Consider the following 19,730-nt stretch of genomic DNA (forward strand, 5'->3'; position numbering starts at 1 on the left):
AATTTTGATAAAAATTTTAAATGTCTTAAAAAATACACTGCTATTACACACATGGACACACATACACAGGGCTTATTTACATTTAAATAGAGATTACACTAAGATATGCAGCTCAAATGCAAAGCTGAAGACCAACCGGAATAAAACGGAGACAAAAATACTTATAGAAATTCTTTGGGCTACCAGCAACAACTCTTAATAATTCAGAAAGAACTTGTTCAGCTAAAGGTTTAGATACTAGATATGTGAGTAGTTCATAATTCTATCAAGATTTCCATGATTAATGGCATTTATATATATGAGCACTAATGTTCAAAGTTAGTTTAAATTTTGGAAGGAGGCAGTACAAACGTCTACATAAAGCATGAAATGGAAGTCAGAAATTTTTTAAATGATGGTTAAAAAGCAGTTTGTGACAAATGGAAATTAACACGAGTTTACAGTGGGAAAACTACTAACATTTACGTAAGGTTAAGAACAGGAGATGAGATGAGACAAAAATAATTGGCTGTATCTGGATGGTGAAGCTGGACAACTCTTCTGTTTTATTCTTCCTCTGTAATATTTTTCAAATTTTATATAATGAATATGCATGACACTTTATAACTAAAATAGGTAAAATTTTATTTTTTAAAAGGGTATCAGCAGAATTCCAATTCGTATCTGTCTTGTCTCCCTTGCATCTGATTCGCCATAAAAAACATAAACATCTAATGTGTCCTATTAAAAATATAATAGTGTCATCTACTGGTGATCCACTCAAATTGCATCTATAGGGTCTTGGAACTTGACAAAATGCTAAAGTTTTGAGAAACTGTCTGTATGTTTAAGAAGACCATGAGGTGAGAGATAAAGTTAGCAAATGTAAGAAGACATATGTTTGAGTAAGGGCTATAAAACCTTCAGAGTTAATAAGCTAAAACTAGATATTTATGCCAATGATTTTGCTACTGCTTAATACAGTTCTGGAATAATACCTTTGAAATCAACTTTCCAAGCAGAAGACAGAAGAAAAATCAATCAAATCTTATGCCTCAGTATTGCTACACATGACATTACTCTGCAAAACTACTTGCTTTATTTATCTCATCTGCTCCCAAATAGTGTTTTTAATTAATTCACAAGGCAGGACTGAAAGTTACTTCTTTTTGGAGGAATTTTTTAAAATGTATGGATCAAATACATGGTCTTTCCAGGGACATTCTAAATAATAAAACAGTGATTTGCAAGAAGAGGAGCCCTACAGCATCCTAGTGGAATACTTACAGATCATTCACCATAAGAGAATCCCAAAGTATCAGAATAAAAGTAGAAAAGCAGGGCAGAGGAAAGTGAATCTCACAGTGACTGACAACATATGCACATATATATAATATACTATATATTATATATATGTGTATCTTATTTTTTTAATCTCATCCTTTACACCCTTTCACCTTTGTCTCATTCTTCCACCGACCCCAGTAATACTTACTTCCCAAAAGTTACTTTAGATAATGATCTACAAAAATAACTAAAGTAGAAGACATTCTAAGAAATTATCTGCACCCCTACGGATGGGTTTACCAAGCCAAAATAGTATCTATTGGATGGGAGGAATAATGGAGAGTTTTTGAATAAGGGATTTTAGTCTACTACACGTATCCTAACAACTCATGTACTCTGCCTCAGAAACAAAAATAATTTGCTCTTCTCCTATGCAAGCAGTTCTGTACCATAAGGGTTAGTTTTCAAACAATGATCCACATCCCTGTGGACTAATAAAGGGATATTTATCTCAGTATCAGTTAAAGTGAAGACAGTTTTTAAACTGTTGACAAAGTATGTGTGAAGGAATGGGGAATATTCTTTTCTGCTGTCATTCCTTTCTTTGAATACTACTTTGTTCTTTTATTTCTTATTCCTCCCTTTTTTCTCTGGTCATTCCTTCGGTCAAGCAAACTACTTTCAAAGGCTGTGCTGGGCTGCAGTCTCACAGCTATGTTATTTGAATCACATGAATCCCTTGACCAGTATATTCCAAGCATAACTCTTTCAAGGTTAACTGAGAGAGGAGGATGCTCATGGGATCTCCCTCAAATCTCTCACCAGACCCTTGAGGCTCTTCTAAGAAAAATTTGAAAGCTACCCTAGTCTACTGATACCACCTTAAATTAGTAACAGAAATAATTTAAAAAACTGAATGCTGCATTCGAATAAAAAAGGCTGGAAAACACTAAATTAAAAAACGGTTTATAGGTTATTTTTAAATATCCAATTTCCTGACCAAATATACAAATATAAATCTAGAACAATTCCTAATTATTCAAGGTGTGTTATAAATAATCTTTCCAATACTATATTCTTTCATTATTGATAAAATAAAAACTAGTTTTAATAAAACTAATTAAAAATACTTAAGAATAGAAAAAATATTTAAAAGAGTATTAAACCAGGGTCAACTATCTAGATGTAATAAAATTCCAAAGGAGTATAAACACCAATCTTACATGGGTAAGGATTCCTTTATTTTGCTATCCAAAATTTCTTTGTACATTGCAGCTGACATCACCTCTTCCATTGGACACATGATGCCATATTCCTCACAGCCATTCTCTTGAACCAAAGGGTCAGTTTTATGTGGATCAAACATTATATTATTTGGTGTAACTAGCAGCACACCACTGACTGTGCCCTAAGATGAAAAAAGAAAATGACATTTAATGTTCAAAGTTTACATTTTCAAAAAGTATTCTGTTTTTACTAATTTTGTTCTGATGTTAGGCCATCTGTTATATATAAAAGCAGTATATCCAAGCACTATGACATTCTCATGAAAACATTTTTCATTATGGTTTACATTAATTTGCATTCTGCTTCCTGTGTTGTTCCCTCACTATGGGTACCAAATATAGTTTCATGTGCATAAACAGGTTTAATAAATAATGTGTTGATAATTCAATCCAGTATAAAAGAAAAATAGCATAATCTCTTCAAAATGCCTTTTTAAAAAAATCTGTTTCAACTGACTGCTAACTACCTAGCTATTTAACTTTGGGCATGCAAAACTTCTGGGCCTCAGTGTCTTCATTCATAGGAGTAAGTAGATTAGATGACTTATAGGGTACATAGTAACCATTTTTAATTTAATCATGAAAAGTTATGAACTTTTAAATACATTTATATAAATAGCAATTAAATATGAAGTCCAACCTCTTGTTTTAAAATAAGCAAACTGAAGTCCATTAGAAGCCAATCCCACTAATTATTAGCTAATACTCATTGAAAGCTTTGTACATATCACATTTTACAGACATTATTGTTCGTTTGATCTTCACAAGCACAGCCTGAGATAATTATATGAAGGGGAAAATTAAGGTTGTGAAGCAACTTAAAATTAAGGCTAGGCAACTTATCCTAAGTAATAAATAACATAGCTAGCATAAGTGGTAGAACGAAGATTCAAAATCCAGGCAATCTGTGTCTTTTACTAAAATCCCTCCACATTTGAATCTAAATCACAATCAATCCAACTCAGGTGCTAAATATTCCTTAATCCAATTTTTAACTCCTATTCTACTACATTCTGTAAGTGTAAAAATAAAAAGCCGTAAGTAGTTACTTCAAAGCTGTCCTGTCTTTTTCTGAAGCTATTGAGGAAAAGAAAAACTTAAATCCTGCTTGATTTGGTGTAACATCCTCCTTCAGAATCCATATTCAGCTCTGTAAATTTACCTGGCTTAACTTTAAGAACATAAAACTTAAGTTATGATAGATACTACTATTAAAAATGATCAAGTGAAAGAATAAAAACAGATAACTCTACTTAAAATGGTCTCCCATCTAGGAGAAAGTTATTGCACATATTCCAGATAATAAAACATGCTTACCATTTGTAGTAACTGCATGCAATACTGGAGAGAATCATATGCATGTGTGTTTGCATTTCAGTGAAAAAAAGGGAATCAATCTGAGACTCTAAACAGCATTTTTTTTTAAAGTTCAGACCTTTTTTTAAGTTATACCTAAATAAGGAATAACTTTATATAAACCATGGCCTGATCATATATTTTTTTAAAAGATTTTATTTATTTATTTGACAGATAGAGATCACAAGTGGGCAGAGAGGCAGGCAGAGAGAGAGAGGAAGGGAAGCAGGCTCCCCGCAGAGCAGAGAGCCCGACGTGGGACTCGATCCCAGGACCCTGAGGTCATGACCTGAGCCGAAGGCAGCGGCTTTAACCCACTGAGCCACCCAGGCGCCCCCCTGATCATATTTTGATGGACATTTTAAATAGATTCATATATATGAGTTTGTATTCCTGGATCACATGCTAACACAAATCAAAGAGAGATGGTGAGGTATGTTGTAGGGACATTTACATTGTTATGGATAATCTAAGAAATAGACAATCAAGAGTAGAGTATAGGGGTGCCTGGGTCCTGCATTGGGCTCTCTGCTCAGCAGGGAGCCTGCTTTCCCCCCTCTCTCTGCCTGCGTCTCTGCCTACTTGTGATCTATCAAATAAATAAATAAAATCTTAAAAAAAAAAAAAGTATATACAATGTAAAAAATCTTAAAGGCTTCTGATTCTCTATCTTGCCTTACTCTATCTCACCTTCTATAAACTTAAGTTACTTGAGAAATAAAACCAAGTAATCAGTAAGAATTAAGGAAAGCAAGTTCCTGGTTGGCTCAGTTGGTTAAACAACTGCTTTCGGCTTGGGTCATGATCCTGGAGTCCCAGATGGAGTCCCACATCAAGCTCCCTGCTCAGTGGGGAGTCTGCTTCTCCCGCTGGCCTCTCTCATGCTCTCTCTCTCTCTCATTCTCTCTCTCTCTCAAATAAATAAAATCTTAAAAAAAAAAAAAAGAATTAAGGAAAGCAAACACCAAGCGAAAGTAAAAACTCTGAAAGACCTCAGTTCATTCTTGATTTCATAAACTTCATGTAAGATTCGTTTTAAATAATGGTATATTATCAGGTTCACTGGCATTGCATTACATATTATCTTTCACTTCAGAGTATTTTTGCAAAGATAATCACTAGATGTATAGGATAGAAAAGGCCCAGTATTAATGTATAAGTATATAGGATATATAATAATAGGTATATAGGTGTATAGAATAGAAAAGGCCCAGTATTAATAATAATGCATTGGGACGCCTGGGTGGCTCAGTTGGTTAAAGCAGCTGCCTTCGGCTCAGGTCATGATCCCAGCATCCTGGGATCGAGTCCCGCGTCGGGCTCCTTGCTCGGCAGGGAGCCTGCTTCTCCCTCTGCCTCTGCCTGCCTCTCTGTCTGCCTGTGCTCCCTCTGCCTCTCTGTCTGCCTGTGCTCGCTCTCTCTCCCTCTCTCTGACAAATAAATAAAATCTTTAAAAAAAAACACAAATAATGTATTAATTCACTAAACCTGTTAATATTGTAATACTGCTACTTTCAGGAGTCTAACTACAGACATGATTTGAAAAGTGTCTCTAAATTGTGTTTCTCCTTCTCAGACCAGAAGGGCCTAAAGCCCTCTCTCTCAACACTAGTCTGTCCAATCTGGTAATGTTACTTTGTAGGAATTCACCTTTTTTTGCTGCTATTGCAGATGTGCTAATGTATTCTTTAAGCTTCTTTACCTGACTCTAGGTGGGACTCTGAGGTATTCTGACAGATGTTATTCTCTCTAAATCAAGAGTTGGCCATAAGAAACACCCCCTCAACATAAAATTCACAAAAATCTTTTGACAAAGTACTGCTCAAATTCATCTAACCAAGATCAAGTTTGAAATCATAAACCCAAACTAAAGCATTCCTGGTTTCATTCTGTTTAAATACTGCTTCATAAATCTGAACATATTATCAGAAGCAAGAACATACTATAGTAAGCAGTTTCCAATTAAAATATCTTAATTCATATGACCTTCAGAAACTTTAAGCACTGATTTCTCTTCAGTATTAGTAACTCCCAGTTCCTTATGTGCAATTACCTGACTAATCTTCCATGGAGAAATTATTTCTATTAGAAAGAAAGCCTGTCTGTAAAAGTTATCACTTACATTACAGTAACTGTAAATACTAGAAGATAAAAAACGATTTAGGAATACAACCCAGCAGAGAGAACAGCATTTATGGATTTTGTTTTTTCAGTCTTAAGTCCACTGTAACCTATTACAAATTTTGTAGATAAACTTCTACAATTTTTACATAAATAACCCTTATTACAATAAATCTATAGGAAAAGTCAGCCTTCAGCAGATGTTTACCTTCCAAGAACACCAGGCTGTAAGCTGTTCCTAACCCTACCAATGACTTTATCTTTGCTTTGATACTTAAATAAAAATTTTATTCAGATAGTTACAACTGAAATTCTGCTTCTACCCAAGAACTAATTCTGCCTAAAACTACTAAAGCCACACACACACAATACATGAAAGGACTGTTTTCAGCTATTAGAATGCTCAACAATGATACCTGAATAAGGGAAAACAAAGCATATGAACTCTATAAATGCCCCAGCATACTGAGTAGAGAGTTTCCAGGCCAGAGGCAGAGAAAGGAGAGATGAGCACTCCCAACTGAGAATGCTTCGGGATCCCCAGAAGGCCTTTGTTCAAGTTTCCAGCTGAGCACTGAATGCTACCTATATGTATGGCAACTATCCCAGGACAAGAAAAGCAGCAGCACTCCAAAGAAGTGGAGGAAACAATTCAAAGAGTCAGCAGAGAAAGGAATAGCTTGTGTTTTTACCAACCACAGCAAAAAAAACTTATAATTTATAGGGCCCCAGAAAACTCAGACGGGCATTGTCTCAGTAAAGAGAAAAACTAGCTAGAGTTGCTTTGGTCCTGCCTGACAAAACTTAAAACAAGCTATGTTATGATCAAACTGCTTCTAAAACACAACTGTGTCACAGAAAATAGTACAAGTATACGTACAGAAATATGAAAATACCCAGCACCCAAGAAGATAACATTTGTATCTGATAACCAGTTACAGATTACTAGGCATAAAGAAAAATTAAAGTAACTCATCACAATGAGAAAAGTTAATAGGAACAAACCCAGAAATATGAGAAATTAATTAGTAGAAAGACACTGACAATTTTTTTTTTTTAAAGATTTTATTTTATTTATTTGAGAGAGAGAGACAGTGAGAGAGAGAATGAGCGAGGAGAAGGTCAGAGAGCGAAGCAGACTCCCCATGGAGCTGGGAGCCTGATGTGGGACTTGATCCCGGGACTCCAGGATCACGCCCTGAGCCAGAGGCAGTCGTCCAACCAACTGCGCCACCCAGGCGTCCCACACTGACAATTTTTATAACTATATTGTATATATTCAAGAATATAGAGGATAGACTGTGCATGATAGTTATGGACAAGGAAGACAGAGTCAGTTTGAACTTAGAGATGAAAACATGCTCAACAGAATTAATAGCAAATGAGACAGGGCAGAAAAAACATTAAATAAACTTAAAGGTATAGCAATTGAAACTGTCCTAAACAGAAAGGAAAAAAAAAGAACAGAGTACCAATGAGCTACAAGACACAACATCAAGCAGTCTAATATATACATAATTGGGATTCCCAACAAGAGGAGAGGATGGGAAAAAAATCTGAATAGGACTCCAAATTTTCCAAATCTGATGAAAACTAGATTCAAGAAGTTGAGTAATCCTAAGCAAAACAAATGGAAAAACATACCAATGCATATTATAATCCAATGGTTCAAAGTCAATGATATTGAGACTCTCTTAAAGAGCTGTAGTCTAAAAACTACAGAAAAACTTATGAAAGAAATTAAACAGGACACAAAAAAATGGAAAAACATGCCATGTTCGTGGCTTGGAAGAATAAACATTATTAAAATGTCCATACTGCCCAAAGCCATCTACACATTTAATGCAATCCCTATCAAAATACCACCAGCATTTTTACCACCAGCTAAAACAAACAATCCTAAAATTTGTATGGTATCACAAAAAACCCCAACAGCCAAAGCAATTCTGATAAAGAAAAGCAAAGCTGGAGACATCATGATTCTGGACTTCAAGCTATAGTCAAGCTATAACTACCAAGTTGGAGTCATCAAGACAGTATGGTACTGGCACAAAAACAGACACACAGATCAATAAAACAGAACAGAAAACCCAGAAATGGACTCACAATTCTATTATCAACTAGTCTTTGACAAAACAGGAAAGAACACACAACAGAAAAAAGACAATCTCTTCAACACTGGTGTTGGGAAACCTGGACAGCAACATGCAAAAGAATGAAACTGGACCACTATTTTACACCATATACAAAAATAAATTCAAAACGGATTAAAGACCTAAATATATAATAGGAAACCATCAAAATCCTAGAGAAGAACACAGGCAGCTCGGTGTAGCAACTTCTTACTAGGCATGTTGCTGGAGACAAGGGGAAACAAGAGCAAAAATGAACTATTGGGACTTCCACAAAGCAAACGAAACAGTCAACAAAACTAAAAGGAAACCCTACAGAATGGGAGAAGATATTTGCAAATGATGTATCTGATGACAAAGAGTTAGTATCCAAAATCTATAAAGAAATTATTAAACTCAACACCCAGAGAACAAATAATCCAATCAAGAAATGAGAAGACATGAACAGACACTTCTCCAAAGAAGACATAAAAATGGCCAAAAGACTCATGAAAACATGCTCAACATCACTCATCATCATGGAAATACAAATCAAAATTGCAGTGCGATACCACCTCACACCTGTCAGAATGGCTAAAATTAACAACACAAGAAACAACAGGTGTTAGCAAGGATAGGAAGAAAGAGGAACCCTCTTGCACTCTTGGTGGGAATGCAAGCTGGTGCAGCCACTCTGGAAGACAATATGGAGGTTCCTCAAAAAGTTAAAAATAGAACTACCCTACCATCCAGCAATTGCACTATTTACCTAAAGGATACAAGACTACAGATTCGAAGAGGACATACACCCTAACGTTTATAGCAGCATCACCTACAATAGCCTAACTATGGAAAGAGCCCAAATGTCCATCAACTCATGGATAAAGATGAGGTATACACTATGGAATATTACTTAGCCATCAAAAAGAAAGAAATCTTGCCATTTGCAATGATGTGGATGGAGCCAGAGTATATTATGCTAAGCTAAATAAGTCAGTCAGAGAAGGTCAAGTATGGTATGATTTCATTCATGTGGAATTTAAGAAACAAAACAGATGAACATATGGGAGGGGAGTAAAAAAAACAAAAACAAAAAAACACAACCCATAAAAGACTCTTTTTTTTTTTTTTTAAAGATTTTATTTATTTATTTGACAGACAGAAATCACAAGTAGATGGAGAGGCAGGCAGAGAGAGAGAGAGGGAAGCAGGCTCCCTGCCGAGCAGAGAGCCCGACGCAGGACTCGATCCCAGGACCCTGAGATCATGATCTGAGCCGAAGGCAGTGGATTAACCCACTGAGCCACCCAGGTGCCAGAGAACAAACTGAAGACTGATGGAAAGAGGTGGTGGAGGGGAGAGCTAGATGAGTGATGGCTATTAAAAAGGGCACTTGTCATGATGAGCACTGGGTGTTGTATATAAGTGATGAATCACTGAATTCTACTCCTGAAACCGATACTGCACTGTCTTGTGACTAACTAGAATTTAAATAAAAATCTGAAAGGAGAAAAAAGAGAGACTATCTTAAATGCAACCAAAGAGAACCACAAATGTCATGCAGAACATCAAATATAAAAACTGTAGAAGACTTCTCTTCAGAAACCGTGCAAGTCAGAAAACACTGGAGTTCTGAAAAAAACATCTTTAAAGTTCTGAGAGAAAAAGAAAACCATGTATGACTTAAGTTGATAAGATACTATAGTTACTTTCTAAACAATATCTGGAGTTTATTCTCCAATTCTGTGTTACTTTACTATATTCTTTCTGCACATTGTTTAGAAAAGCAGCAGGTGTGGAAAGATAAAACATATATTCACATTGGGATTGAATTCTTGCCCTGCTAGAGAAACCTTGGACTTATTATTAAACTTTTCTGAAAAAAAATTTTTTTTCCTGTGAAGATGGAATAGAACCACCGACTTCATAGGCTATTCTGAGTTGATGAAATACTTAAAATACCTCATACAGCCTCTGGCATATAGTAAATAATAAATAGTAGTTATTTTCCTTTGTGTGTTATACCAAGTTTGTAAGAGTTACCATTCCGAATAGTGCCCAGCAGTGGTTATTTTACTTCAGTTTTTTGAAATACTCTACCGAGAGCAAATCGGCTATACTCTATTACAGTAAATTTATATCCCATTACCTTTAACAACTGCAAAAGACCACCACATTCTAAGTCAGTTATAAGCAAGATCCATACAAACCCAAACTAGTATTTCCACCAATATCTTCAAATATTCAAGCAGTTGCTCATATTGACAACTTAAAATACAAATGCCATATTGTAATATTTCAGTAAAGCATGATTAAAATTTTTTTTCTAGAGTACTATTTATTACCTTGCCACTGGTAATATATTTGCAATTAATTTTAAGAAATTTCTCAGTAAATGCTTCTTCTTCCTCAGAAGTTGAAGATACAACTCGTGCAGGTCGAATACCAGTAAAAGTAGATAAGGGAGTTGCTTCTTTTGGGTGGACTACGTCAGGATTCTTTAAAAAAAAATAATAATAAAGGCACATCAGAGAACTAAATAAAAATTAAATTAGCACATTATTAAAGCCAAATGAAGTTTTCCCCAATTCTCATCACATTCTTGGACGTCAGTTCAAAATATTTTTTTTTTTTTTTTTTAAGATTTTTATTTATTTGAGAGAATGAGAAAGCAAGCAAGCATGAGGTGGGAGGAAGAGGGAGAAGCAAACTCCCCACTGAGCAGGGAGCCTAACATGAGGCTTGATCCCAGGACTCCAGGATCACAACGTGAGCCGACTGAGCCACCCAGGCACCTCTCAAAATATGCTTTTTTTTTTAAATTAAAAAAAAATTTTTTTTAAAGATTTTATTTATTCATTTGACAGAGATCTCAAGTAGGCAGAGAGGCAGGTGGGGAGGTAGGGGCTCGATCCAAAGACGCAGAGATCATAACCCGAGCCGAAGGCAGAGGCTTTAATCCACTGAGCCACCTAGGCGCCCCAAGATCTTCTTAAATAAAAAGAAATAGGAAAGAATGGCACTGTGTTCACATTCAATAAAGATTTCTAACAGAGCTTAAACTTATATTTTCAATGATTTCTTAATGGTATATATATTTATGGATAATCTGGAAAATGTGAAAACTACATCTCTTGTACCCGCACACTACACACACACACACACACACACACACACACACACTCTCTCTCTCTCTCTCTCTCTCAATTGCTCCTGAGAAGACAGTTTACTAAATCCCTCAGGTGTTAGGAACAGAGAAAAGACAGAGTGCTTGTCTGTGATACTTAGGTATTCCATTCACTGGAAGAGCCGTTTAAAATATTATGCTACAAAGTTTATCAATACCACTGTATAAAGTAGTAATTGGTTAGATCACAGAATCTTGACTTCTTTTAATGCCATGGCCCATTCTGACAGTGAAGACTAAGGACTTCCTTCTCAGAACGTATTCTGAATACTTAAAATACAGGATTATGAAGAAAAACAATTATAATGAAACACAATTATCAAAACATTTAAAATTTAGTTATAATTTTATTCATATTTATAATAGTTATATATACAGTTGATACATATATCCTTCTTTATTAAACATTAATAAAATCTAATGTTGACTGACAATCATAATTTGAACTATATGGCTATAAACAGTATTTTTAATATCTAGAACTCAAAAATGATTTGAAAATATTTGTGAGTTCTACTGGGGACAAAGTCACAGGTATGCATGGTGCTACTCTATAGTTTGTTTATATTCTTAATTTTAGAAAAATATTATATTTCATTATAATTCACTTAAAGTTGTTTATATCCAAGTTCACAGATCCCCTAGAACTCATGGGATTCCCCCAAGTTCAACATTCTATACAACGTAGGAAGGCTAAACAAATGTCCTTTATTCTTTGTCTTAAATACCTCTAGATTATACTTCCTGAGTAGATATAGAATAGAATATTATAGAATAGTGTTCATAGTACCAAGGTTCTTCAGAGCTTTGAGCTGAAAACTGGCACTTTGGGTAGTGCTGAATTAGCCTTTTGAAATAATAAACAAGAATGCCTCCTCTACAATCTCAAAGATTTTGAGATACTTGAAATGCCCTCTCAAATTTTAACATAACTTTTTCTATTTCAATAAATGGATCTAACTTCTTAAGTCTGTATGAGGACAAAATTTTAGACTTCCTTTCTAAATTTTATTCCCTTTCTCCTAAAAGATATCCAACAGATTTTTTTTGAAGTAAGAGCAGTACAGAATATGGTAAAACAATTATATTTAATATACTATGAATGCATTTTTAAAAACCTAAATGGAATTAGATTGTAAAAGATGCATGACACTTTTCAATCATTAGTATCTATTAACAAAGTTCTCAATCTTTTCATTTTATAATACAAACTAATAACTTTACACTTATCCTCTTGTCTCTGGTAATTATCATATCTGAGTTTTATATGATTCATAAATTCATTCAGCACAGAACATTTAAAATGAGGTATTAGTAACAACAACATTAATGGATACTTATGACTATTTGTTATATTCAAGTGTTACATGAACCATTTCATTTTACTTTCAAATCATTCATATTAGGTATATATATTATTACCTTAAGTTTAAAGGGCACTATGGTTAACCATGTTCAGTAACTTGCCCAATCAGTAAGACGAAGCTGATATGTAAAAGCCATGTTATCAACATTTAAACTAGTGAGCTTCACTGCAATACTTATACCTTACCTTTCAAATATTTTTCTAAACAATTGATAAATGTGCAAGGGGACTAAAATCCAATTCCAGAGCCAATGGAAGGCCCTCTGAAAGCTGGTATAAAGCTATCAACAAATTCTGTTTGACTCTTCAGTTATTGCCAGTTGACAACATTACCTACAATGTAACCTAATCATTTGCAAAAACCGTATCAAGAAACACTGTCAAATGCTTTCCCTGTATGAAGATAATACCTCGTTGAACAACATGATCACTTAGGTTCCCTCAAAGTCTCAAATTCTACAACTCAGTATCTATAGCAATCCTGATTTGGCAGTGTAATCCTATTAAAAAGAATACATGAGATTAGCTTAGTAAATGCTCAAAGTATAGCACATAAGCACATAAGAGTACATTTCTTAAAAAAAAAAAAAAGCAACGCTTAGAGGAATTGTAATTAGTTCTCATCATAACTTACATACATGAACACTACCACCCAAAATATCAGTATGTTTATATACCTGGTTTTGTTGGTATTTATAGATTCTGATGCTTTTTTAATTTTTTAATTTTTAATTTTTTTAGATTCTGATTCTTAATGCACTGATTTTGAAGCTCCTGCGTGCTTTCTGAGATTTCTCTGCACAATTCTGTTTTAGCCACTAGGGCCAGAAAGGTCCTTAAAAATACTTTAGTATAAATATTTATCTAATGAGCCTCAGTCACTGTCCCAAATGTCCAAATGTGCAAAAACAAAGCATCACTAGAACAAGTGAAGCAAAAAGGCTGACCTATGGTTATCTTTTTTTGTACAAGATGATTAAATATTATACATTATGATTTTTCCAGCTATGAAGTGGTCAGTAAAGAACACGGGCTCTGAACCAGACTACCTGGGTTGGAATCCTAACTCAGCTACTAGCTAACTGAAGGAACTTAGTTTCCTTATATGTAAAATAAACACTGTGACTGGTCAGGTACTAGAAGAAACAGATAGCACATCAACTTGAATTAATTTAAATAGTTTTAAAATGGAGCAGTTTACAAAGATATTATGCACTGTATACAAAAATCCAGGGCAAACAACAGAGGTGTCCTTATTACCCACAGGCCTAAAAAGAAGAAACAGATACCAGAGAGATAGAGGGCTCTGTGTCTGATGAAATGAGAGGTCAAAGCATGTAGCCACACTCTGAAATGACCTTGCAGGGAGGGAACAAAGAGAATAAATATGCCCCCCTCTTGCTCCTTTCTCTCATCTTCTGTCAGCAGTCTTGAAAGACCAAAACTAAGAGAAGCAAAAGGTCAAGGTAGCCCACTGATGTAGTCTAAAGCCCAAAGGAGGGTGTAGAATGGGTCTAGAGGAGAAAACAGAAACAGCCAGGCCAACTGCTGTATCTCTTAAGTTTGAGGACAGGAATAAATGACAATACTTTCAAAATACTTAGAATTGTACCTGACACATGGTAAGTTTTAACCATTTCTTATTTGCTCTACACTGGTTCTACCTTCTTCTATGTTTTTTCATCAATATGTGAAGAAAAAAATGGGTAAAAACTACTTGACTCTGGAAATTCTCAAAAATAATATTTTTATCTTGAAATAAATTATCCAAAAAAACCCCAATGGGATCCTTTATGCTAACAAAGCCAGGAACATAGTATTTTAGCCTCCATGGCAAGCTACTACAGAGCTGAACATCAAAGAAACCTATGGGTGTTTATTAGAATTATAAACTCTGACAATTTCTGGAAAAGCATGTAACAGTACTAATAAACATTTTAATTACTGTAATACGAACATGAATTATATTTAATAAAACATAAGATCCTTGCTTCTAAGGGACTTAGAATGGGAGACCTAAATCCAATAATTATATACAGAGATAAAAACAGTAGAGATATATAGAAAGTTAAATAGGAGTATTTTATTTTGTGAATCTAGTAATGAATATATTCCTAGGTAAAAAAAAAACAAAATGTAACTAAAGTCAATAAAATTACTGTTCAAAAGAATTATTTTTAACTATTGCCTACAATGAGATAGTATGTGATGACTATCACCCAGGGAAAGGGAAAACTTCTAGGAGTCAGTATTTCTCAAGTCCTTCCTGGATTCATCCTAGGGAGAAAAAATATGACCAGTCATATTAGAGGATACTTTCTGGGCATCTCTGACAGCAGCTGAGTTACTACAGATTAAAAGGTCATTCATTAAAAGGTCATTCTTTCCCTCTCTCCCAGTAACATGGCAAAAGCGAGGAAGAGACCATTTTCACAAAGGAGGCTTTGTTGCTCCATTTTAGCATTCTCTTCTTTGTGATCTTACACCTTTCAAGAAAGCTAGTTGGTAGTAACATTTGGGTTAAAGATGAGGGACAGAAAAGGACCCTACAGTGTTTTAGTCAGGCAGGATGCTAAAGTCAAGTTTTCACAATTCTGGTTTAGGGTTTGAAAAACAGGGTAAATTAACCTAAGGCTACACTGCTCTCCTTTGTTGTTAAACTGCTTATGAGTACAGCAATTTGTGTCATGGGAGAATGGCATGGCCACGTTCAAAAAAGTATTCTTACATCATCTGGTCCAGCACTAGCTACTCATTAGAACCTGACTTCTGCTCTCATCAATGGTGAAAAATGTAATATATTCCTTTTATGAGACTGCATTCTAAAGTACAGTGCTGATGTATTTATACAAATAACATATCCAACAAATAAATATTTGGAAAATGACCATACTTCTCTCACTCTCTCACACACAAACACACCCAAACACATACTAAAAGCCCCTGGACAAGGAGAAAAAGAGTTAACAGTATTTCATGTACTTTACTCCATGAAAGAAGTAGAACTAGTTTAACAGTATAGCTTAGAAATTAATAATGTCTAATAATTTGTAGGCAAATTAATATTAATGACTTGTGTTTTGTGACCCATAGGTCATTCGGTATCTTAAACTTTGAGTGCCAACTGGGGCAGAGAAAAGAAGATGCCTCCTAAAGTAGGCACAACACAGAAGACTCTCCCACAGGAATCTAGTCATTTAATAGAGGAATAGACTTTATATGTAAACATAATCATTGGGTCATAAAAAGGAAAAATTATGATTAGTATTAATTTACATAAAAAGGTAAAAAATACAATTTCTTTCAGAGGGATTTTAATTAAAATTATTAAATACAGTTTGGGTCTTTAAAATTCATTTATAAAACATAACTTATATAAAACATTCCTTAAAAATGCTAGTCAATTAATCCACTATTAATTACTCAAAATACTTAGAAGAATGATTAAGATGATGGGATCTTTTTTTTTTAAAGGTAGTTATCAGGGGCATCCGGGTGGCTCAGTTGGTTAAGTGACTGCCTTCAGCTCAGGTCAAGATCCCAGGGTCCTGGGATAGAGTACTGCATTGCATCAGACTCTGTTCAGCTTCTCCCTACAGTCAGCTTATCCCTCTGTCCCTTTCCCCTGCTTGTGCACTCTCTTTTTCAAATAAATAAAATCTTTAAAGAAAAAAAAAGAAAATAAATTCAAGAGTTCTAACTGCTGTAGAAATAGAGAAAACTGAAAGAAAAATCCAATAGGACATGGACTTCCTATCATGTTACCGTCATGCTTATTAGGTAAAACTCCTTCTTTACTTAAATTATTATATGGTATTTGTAAGAGAATGTTGATGAATATGTGGACCACGACCAATAAAAAAATTAATTAAATTAATATAATTCATTTTATTATTAAATTAATTTAAGCTGTCTGGTTTAATAAGAATGTTCCCTTTAAAAATAGAAATTTATACATTTATGTAGCAAAATAAAAAGGGGAAATTTTGTCTTAACCATAGTCAAAGCAGGATAAAAAATCATGATGATATGTACATATATAGTGAGATTTCTTCATAGCTATCTTTGAAAAACAGGGACACTTACAGTGGCCTTATCAAATTCAGCCTCAGAAGATGTTGGCGACAGAGGACTTATAGGGCTTAGCGATGGAGAGCTCTCAACACTGGAGACATATTCAGGATCAGGAACATATAAAACCTTCAAGAAAGTATTCACATAAAAATTCAGTCAAACTGAAATATCAGTAACTGAATGGTGTTCTAAAAGCAAGTACCATTAACAATGATCTTCACTAATAAACAGAAAAAATAAAATTCTTCAAATTAAAAGGATATTTTTTACCCTAAAATTCTAACAATAAAAAAGATTTAAATTCAATTCAGACAAGCTTGATAATAAATACTGTCAAAGATAGGGTGGGGAAACAATAATTCTGATGTACTCTGGGTGTTCATCTTAGATGACAATCTGGTAATAGCTGGTAAAATTTAAGATGCACATATCATTTAACTCAGCAATTTTACTTCTAGGATTTTATAGAAATGTCTGCATATAAAAAAGAGAAAAAGATGTAGAAGAGTGTTCCCAACAGGAATATCTAAAATAACAAAGGAACTGAAACAGTCTAAAAAGCTTACTGTGCTTTGTTAATATATCTATACAGTCAATAATACCTACACATGAAAAAGTTTGAGGTCAAGTCATACTTAAATAAAACATTTTCTAATAATCAAAGTTAGATTTTAAAAAAAGGGAAAGGCTAAAATATTTCTGAAAGAGGATACAAACTGCAAGTGTGGTTACTTCTGGAAAAGGAAACTGGAAGTCTCAGATGGGATAATTTAAAACTTTTTATCATGTACATGTATTGCTTTGAATATGGTAATAAACTCTTTAAAATTACATTTGAAAAGATAATTCACAAATATTATCAATCTTAGTAATTTTCGATTACTAAGAAAAATTAATATAGATATGTGACCACTTTCTCTTCTAGAGACAATGTAATTTGTTCAAATCATGCATAAAATTATTCCTAATTTTATATATTTATATATTTTCTATATTATTAACTATACTGCAGTGGATACTTTGTGTTGCTACTGAATGCTTCTAAATACCAATGAATTAAAATAAGATACCTGTCCAGTAACAACTGCTCGGGAGAATAACTTATTTAACTGAACAAGTTCGTTGGGCGTTGTATCAAATTTCAGGGCTATACTATTCAAAGAATCCCTTGATTCAACCTGTTTGAAAGAAAAAATAAATTTGAATCTGTTAAAACAGAAAAACTTAATCATGAGGTTTAATATTATTAAGATGTCTGTGGACCAATCTCACATTTCATTAACAAGTGGTACTTTCCATCTTTAGATATTTTCCATCTTTCCATCTTTAATTAACTTAAGATATTTTGTGCTTTGTTAGCAACCTATTATTATACAGTGTATACACTTTATCATAATATATCACAATTATATGTGGGCCTCTACTTCAAGTAATTTCCAAATAAAAAATATAACTTACAAAACACAAATGATTTTTATCTTACAAAGGCTCTAAAATATATTATTCCTTTGAATTGTTTCTAAAACATATGGAACCTAGAAACATACAAATTCTATTTTAGCAAAGTATGCTGGTGTCAAACTGAAGATGCTATTTCTAATGATCTTTACAAACACATCCTTTCATTCAATTATATAAATTAGAAAACATATTTGAACCAAAGTAATCTGCTTCCAAATCATTAATATCCTTTAATGATCATATTGATAGAAATCTTAAGTCATGGGATTTTGCCAATTTCCCTGAAAGAAAAAGTCACTAGATTAGTCAATATAGTCCTTTGGAGTCCTCTATACATAAAGCATTATGACAGCTCTGTAGGATAAAATCAAGTGCATCTAAGTGGTTTTAGTGCACAAGGGATTTAAAACCTAGTTGGAAAATAAGAAAGACCAAAAAGGTTATATGAGATGAAGAGCAATTTAAATGAAATGACAAATATAACAGAACTTCTGAGTATGGATAGTGTACCATATTTGCTCCAAATTGTCCAGAAAAGATTGTATTAAAAGTATTTAAAAGCTGGATTTTGAAGAAGAAATAGAATTTGAGAAGAAGAGAGAAAGGAAAGAACATTCAAAATGAAGAGCACAGGACTGACGTGTTAGGAGACAGAAAAAGTACAACACACTTTGGGAGGACACTATTTCTTCCTCCCAATTCACCCAAAGTACACTAATGAGGACTTTAGGAAGGTGAGTAACTAGTGTTAATTCTGAAAAAGGATGAAAAGAAGCTCTCTATAAACAAATTTTACAACATAAACAAATTTTTTAACATCTCTAAGTTTACAAAATACTTTCATATTATCTCGCATTTTATCCTCACAATGATCTTATTAAATGGAGTGGGGAAAGTAATAAAAGACACCAATAGTTATAAAGCAAAGAAGATATATAGCTTGAGTGACAACAGGTCTAGGATTAAGGGGAAAAGAGAATAGATGCAGAAAAACCAACTTAACACTACTGCAGTAAATGAGGTTAAAAGTAACAGAAATATATAGAGAGATTAAGGTGTATAAGGTTTCCAAGACTCAAGAAAGCATTCTTGGAATGAATGAGGTTGTGATGATGGTAGTAGTAGCAGCAGCAGGTCAGGGGAGCAAATGGTAATAAGCAACAGATGTTGAATCCCAAAGTTCCAATCTGGATGAATAACAGAATGAAGGGAAACAAAAATAAGAAAATCAAGCATTGGACAAGGATGGAGAAATTGGTAAGAGGTTTGCTACAATTTGGTAACTATCAAATGAAAGTAGGAAATACAAGCATCTAGGAAGGTAAGAATAGAAAAAAAAACTGGAGGTTCACTTCACATAGTTTATATAGTAAAGTTCTTAAGATCTATAAGAGATTGTAAATGGAAAAGTGAAAAGAAACAAGGGACTACTTATATTTGGAATCAAGAAGAGTAGAACAGCCAGTAAAAGAGACGGAAGATACAGTAAAACTGACAGCAAG

At 33.9% G+C, this 19,730-nt stretch overlaps 1 protein-coding gene across 9 annotated transcripts in view; it reads right to left on the minus strand.

Annotated features, from left to right (window-relative positions):
- OXR1 (oxidation resistance 1) overlaps nt 1-19,730 on the minus strand; it is a 447,011-nt gene that overhangs the window by 37,971 nt on the left and 389,310 nt on the right. For all 9 annotated transcript variants that reach the window (XM_044245095.1, XM_044245096.1, XM_044245094.1 and 6 more), the window contains 4 exons: nt 17,838-17,945; nt 16,780-16,893; nt 10,486-10,638; nt 2,490-2,674 (listed from right to left, as the gene is read on the minus strand). In XM_044245095.1, the coding sequence (XP_044101030.1) occupies nt 2,490-2,674; nt 10,486-10,638; nt 16,780-16,893; nt 17,838-17,945 (560 nt within the window). The remainder of the gene's footprint in view (nt 1-2,489; nt 2,675-10,485; nt 10,639-16,779; nt 16,894-17,837; nt 17,946-19,730) is intronic.

The sequence above is a fragment of the Neovison vison genome, chromosome 4 (genome assembly GCF_020171115.1).
Source record: "Neovison vison isolate M4711 chromosome 4, ASM_NN_V1, whole genome shotgun sequence".
NCBI classification, from domain to species: Eukaryota; Metazoa; Chordata; class Mammalia; order Carnivora; family Mustelidae; genus Neogale; species Neogale vison.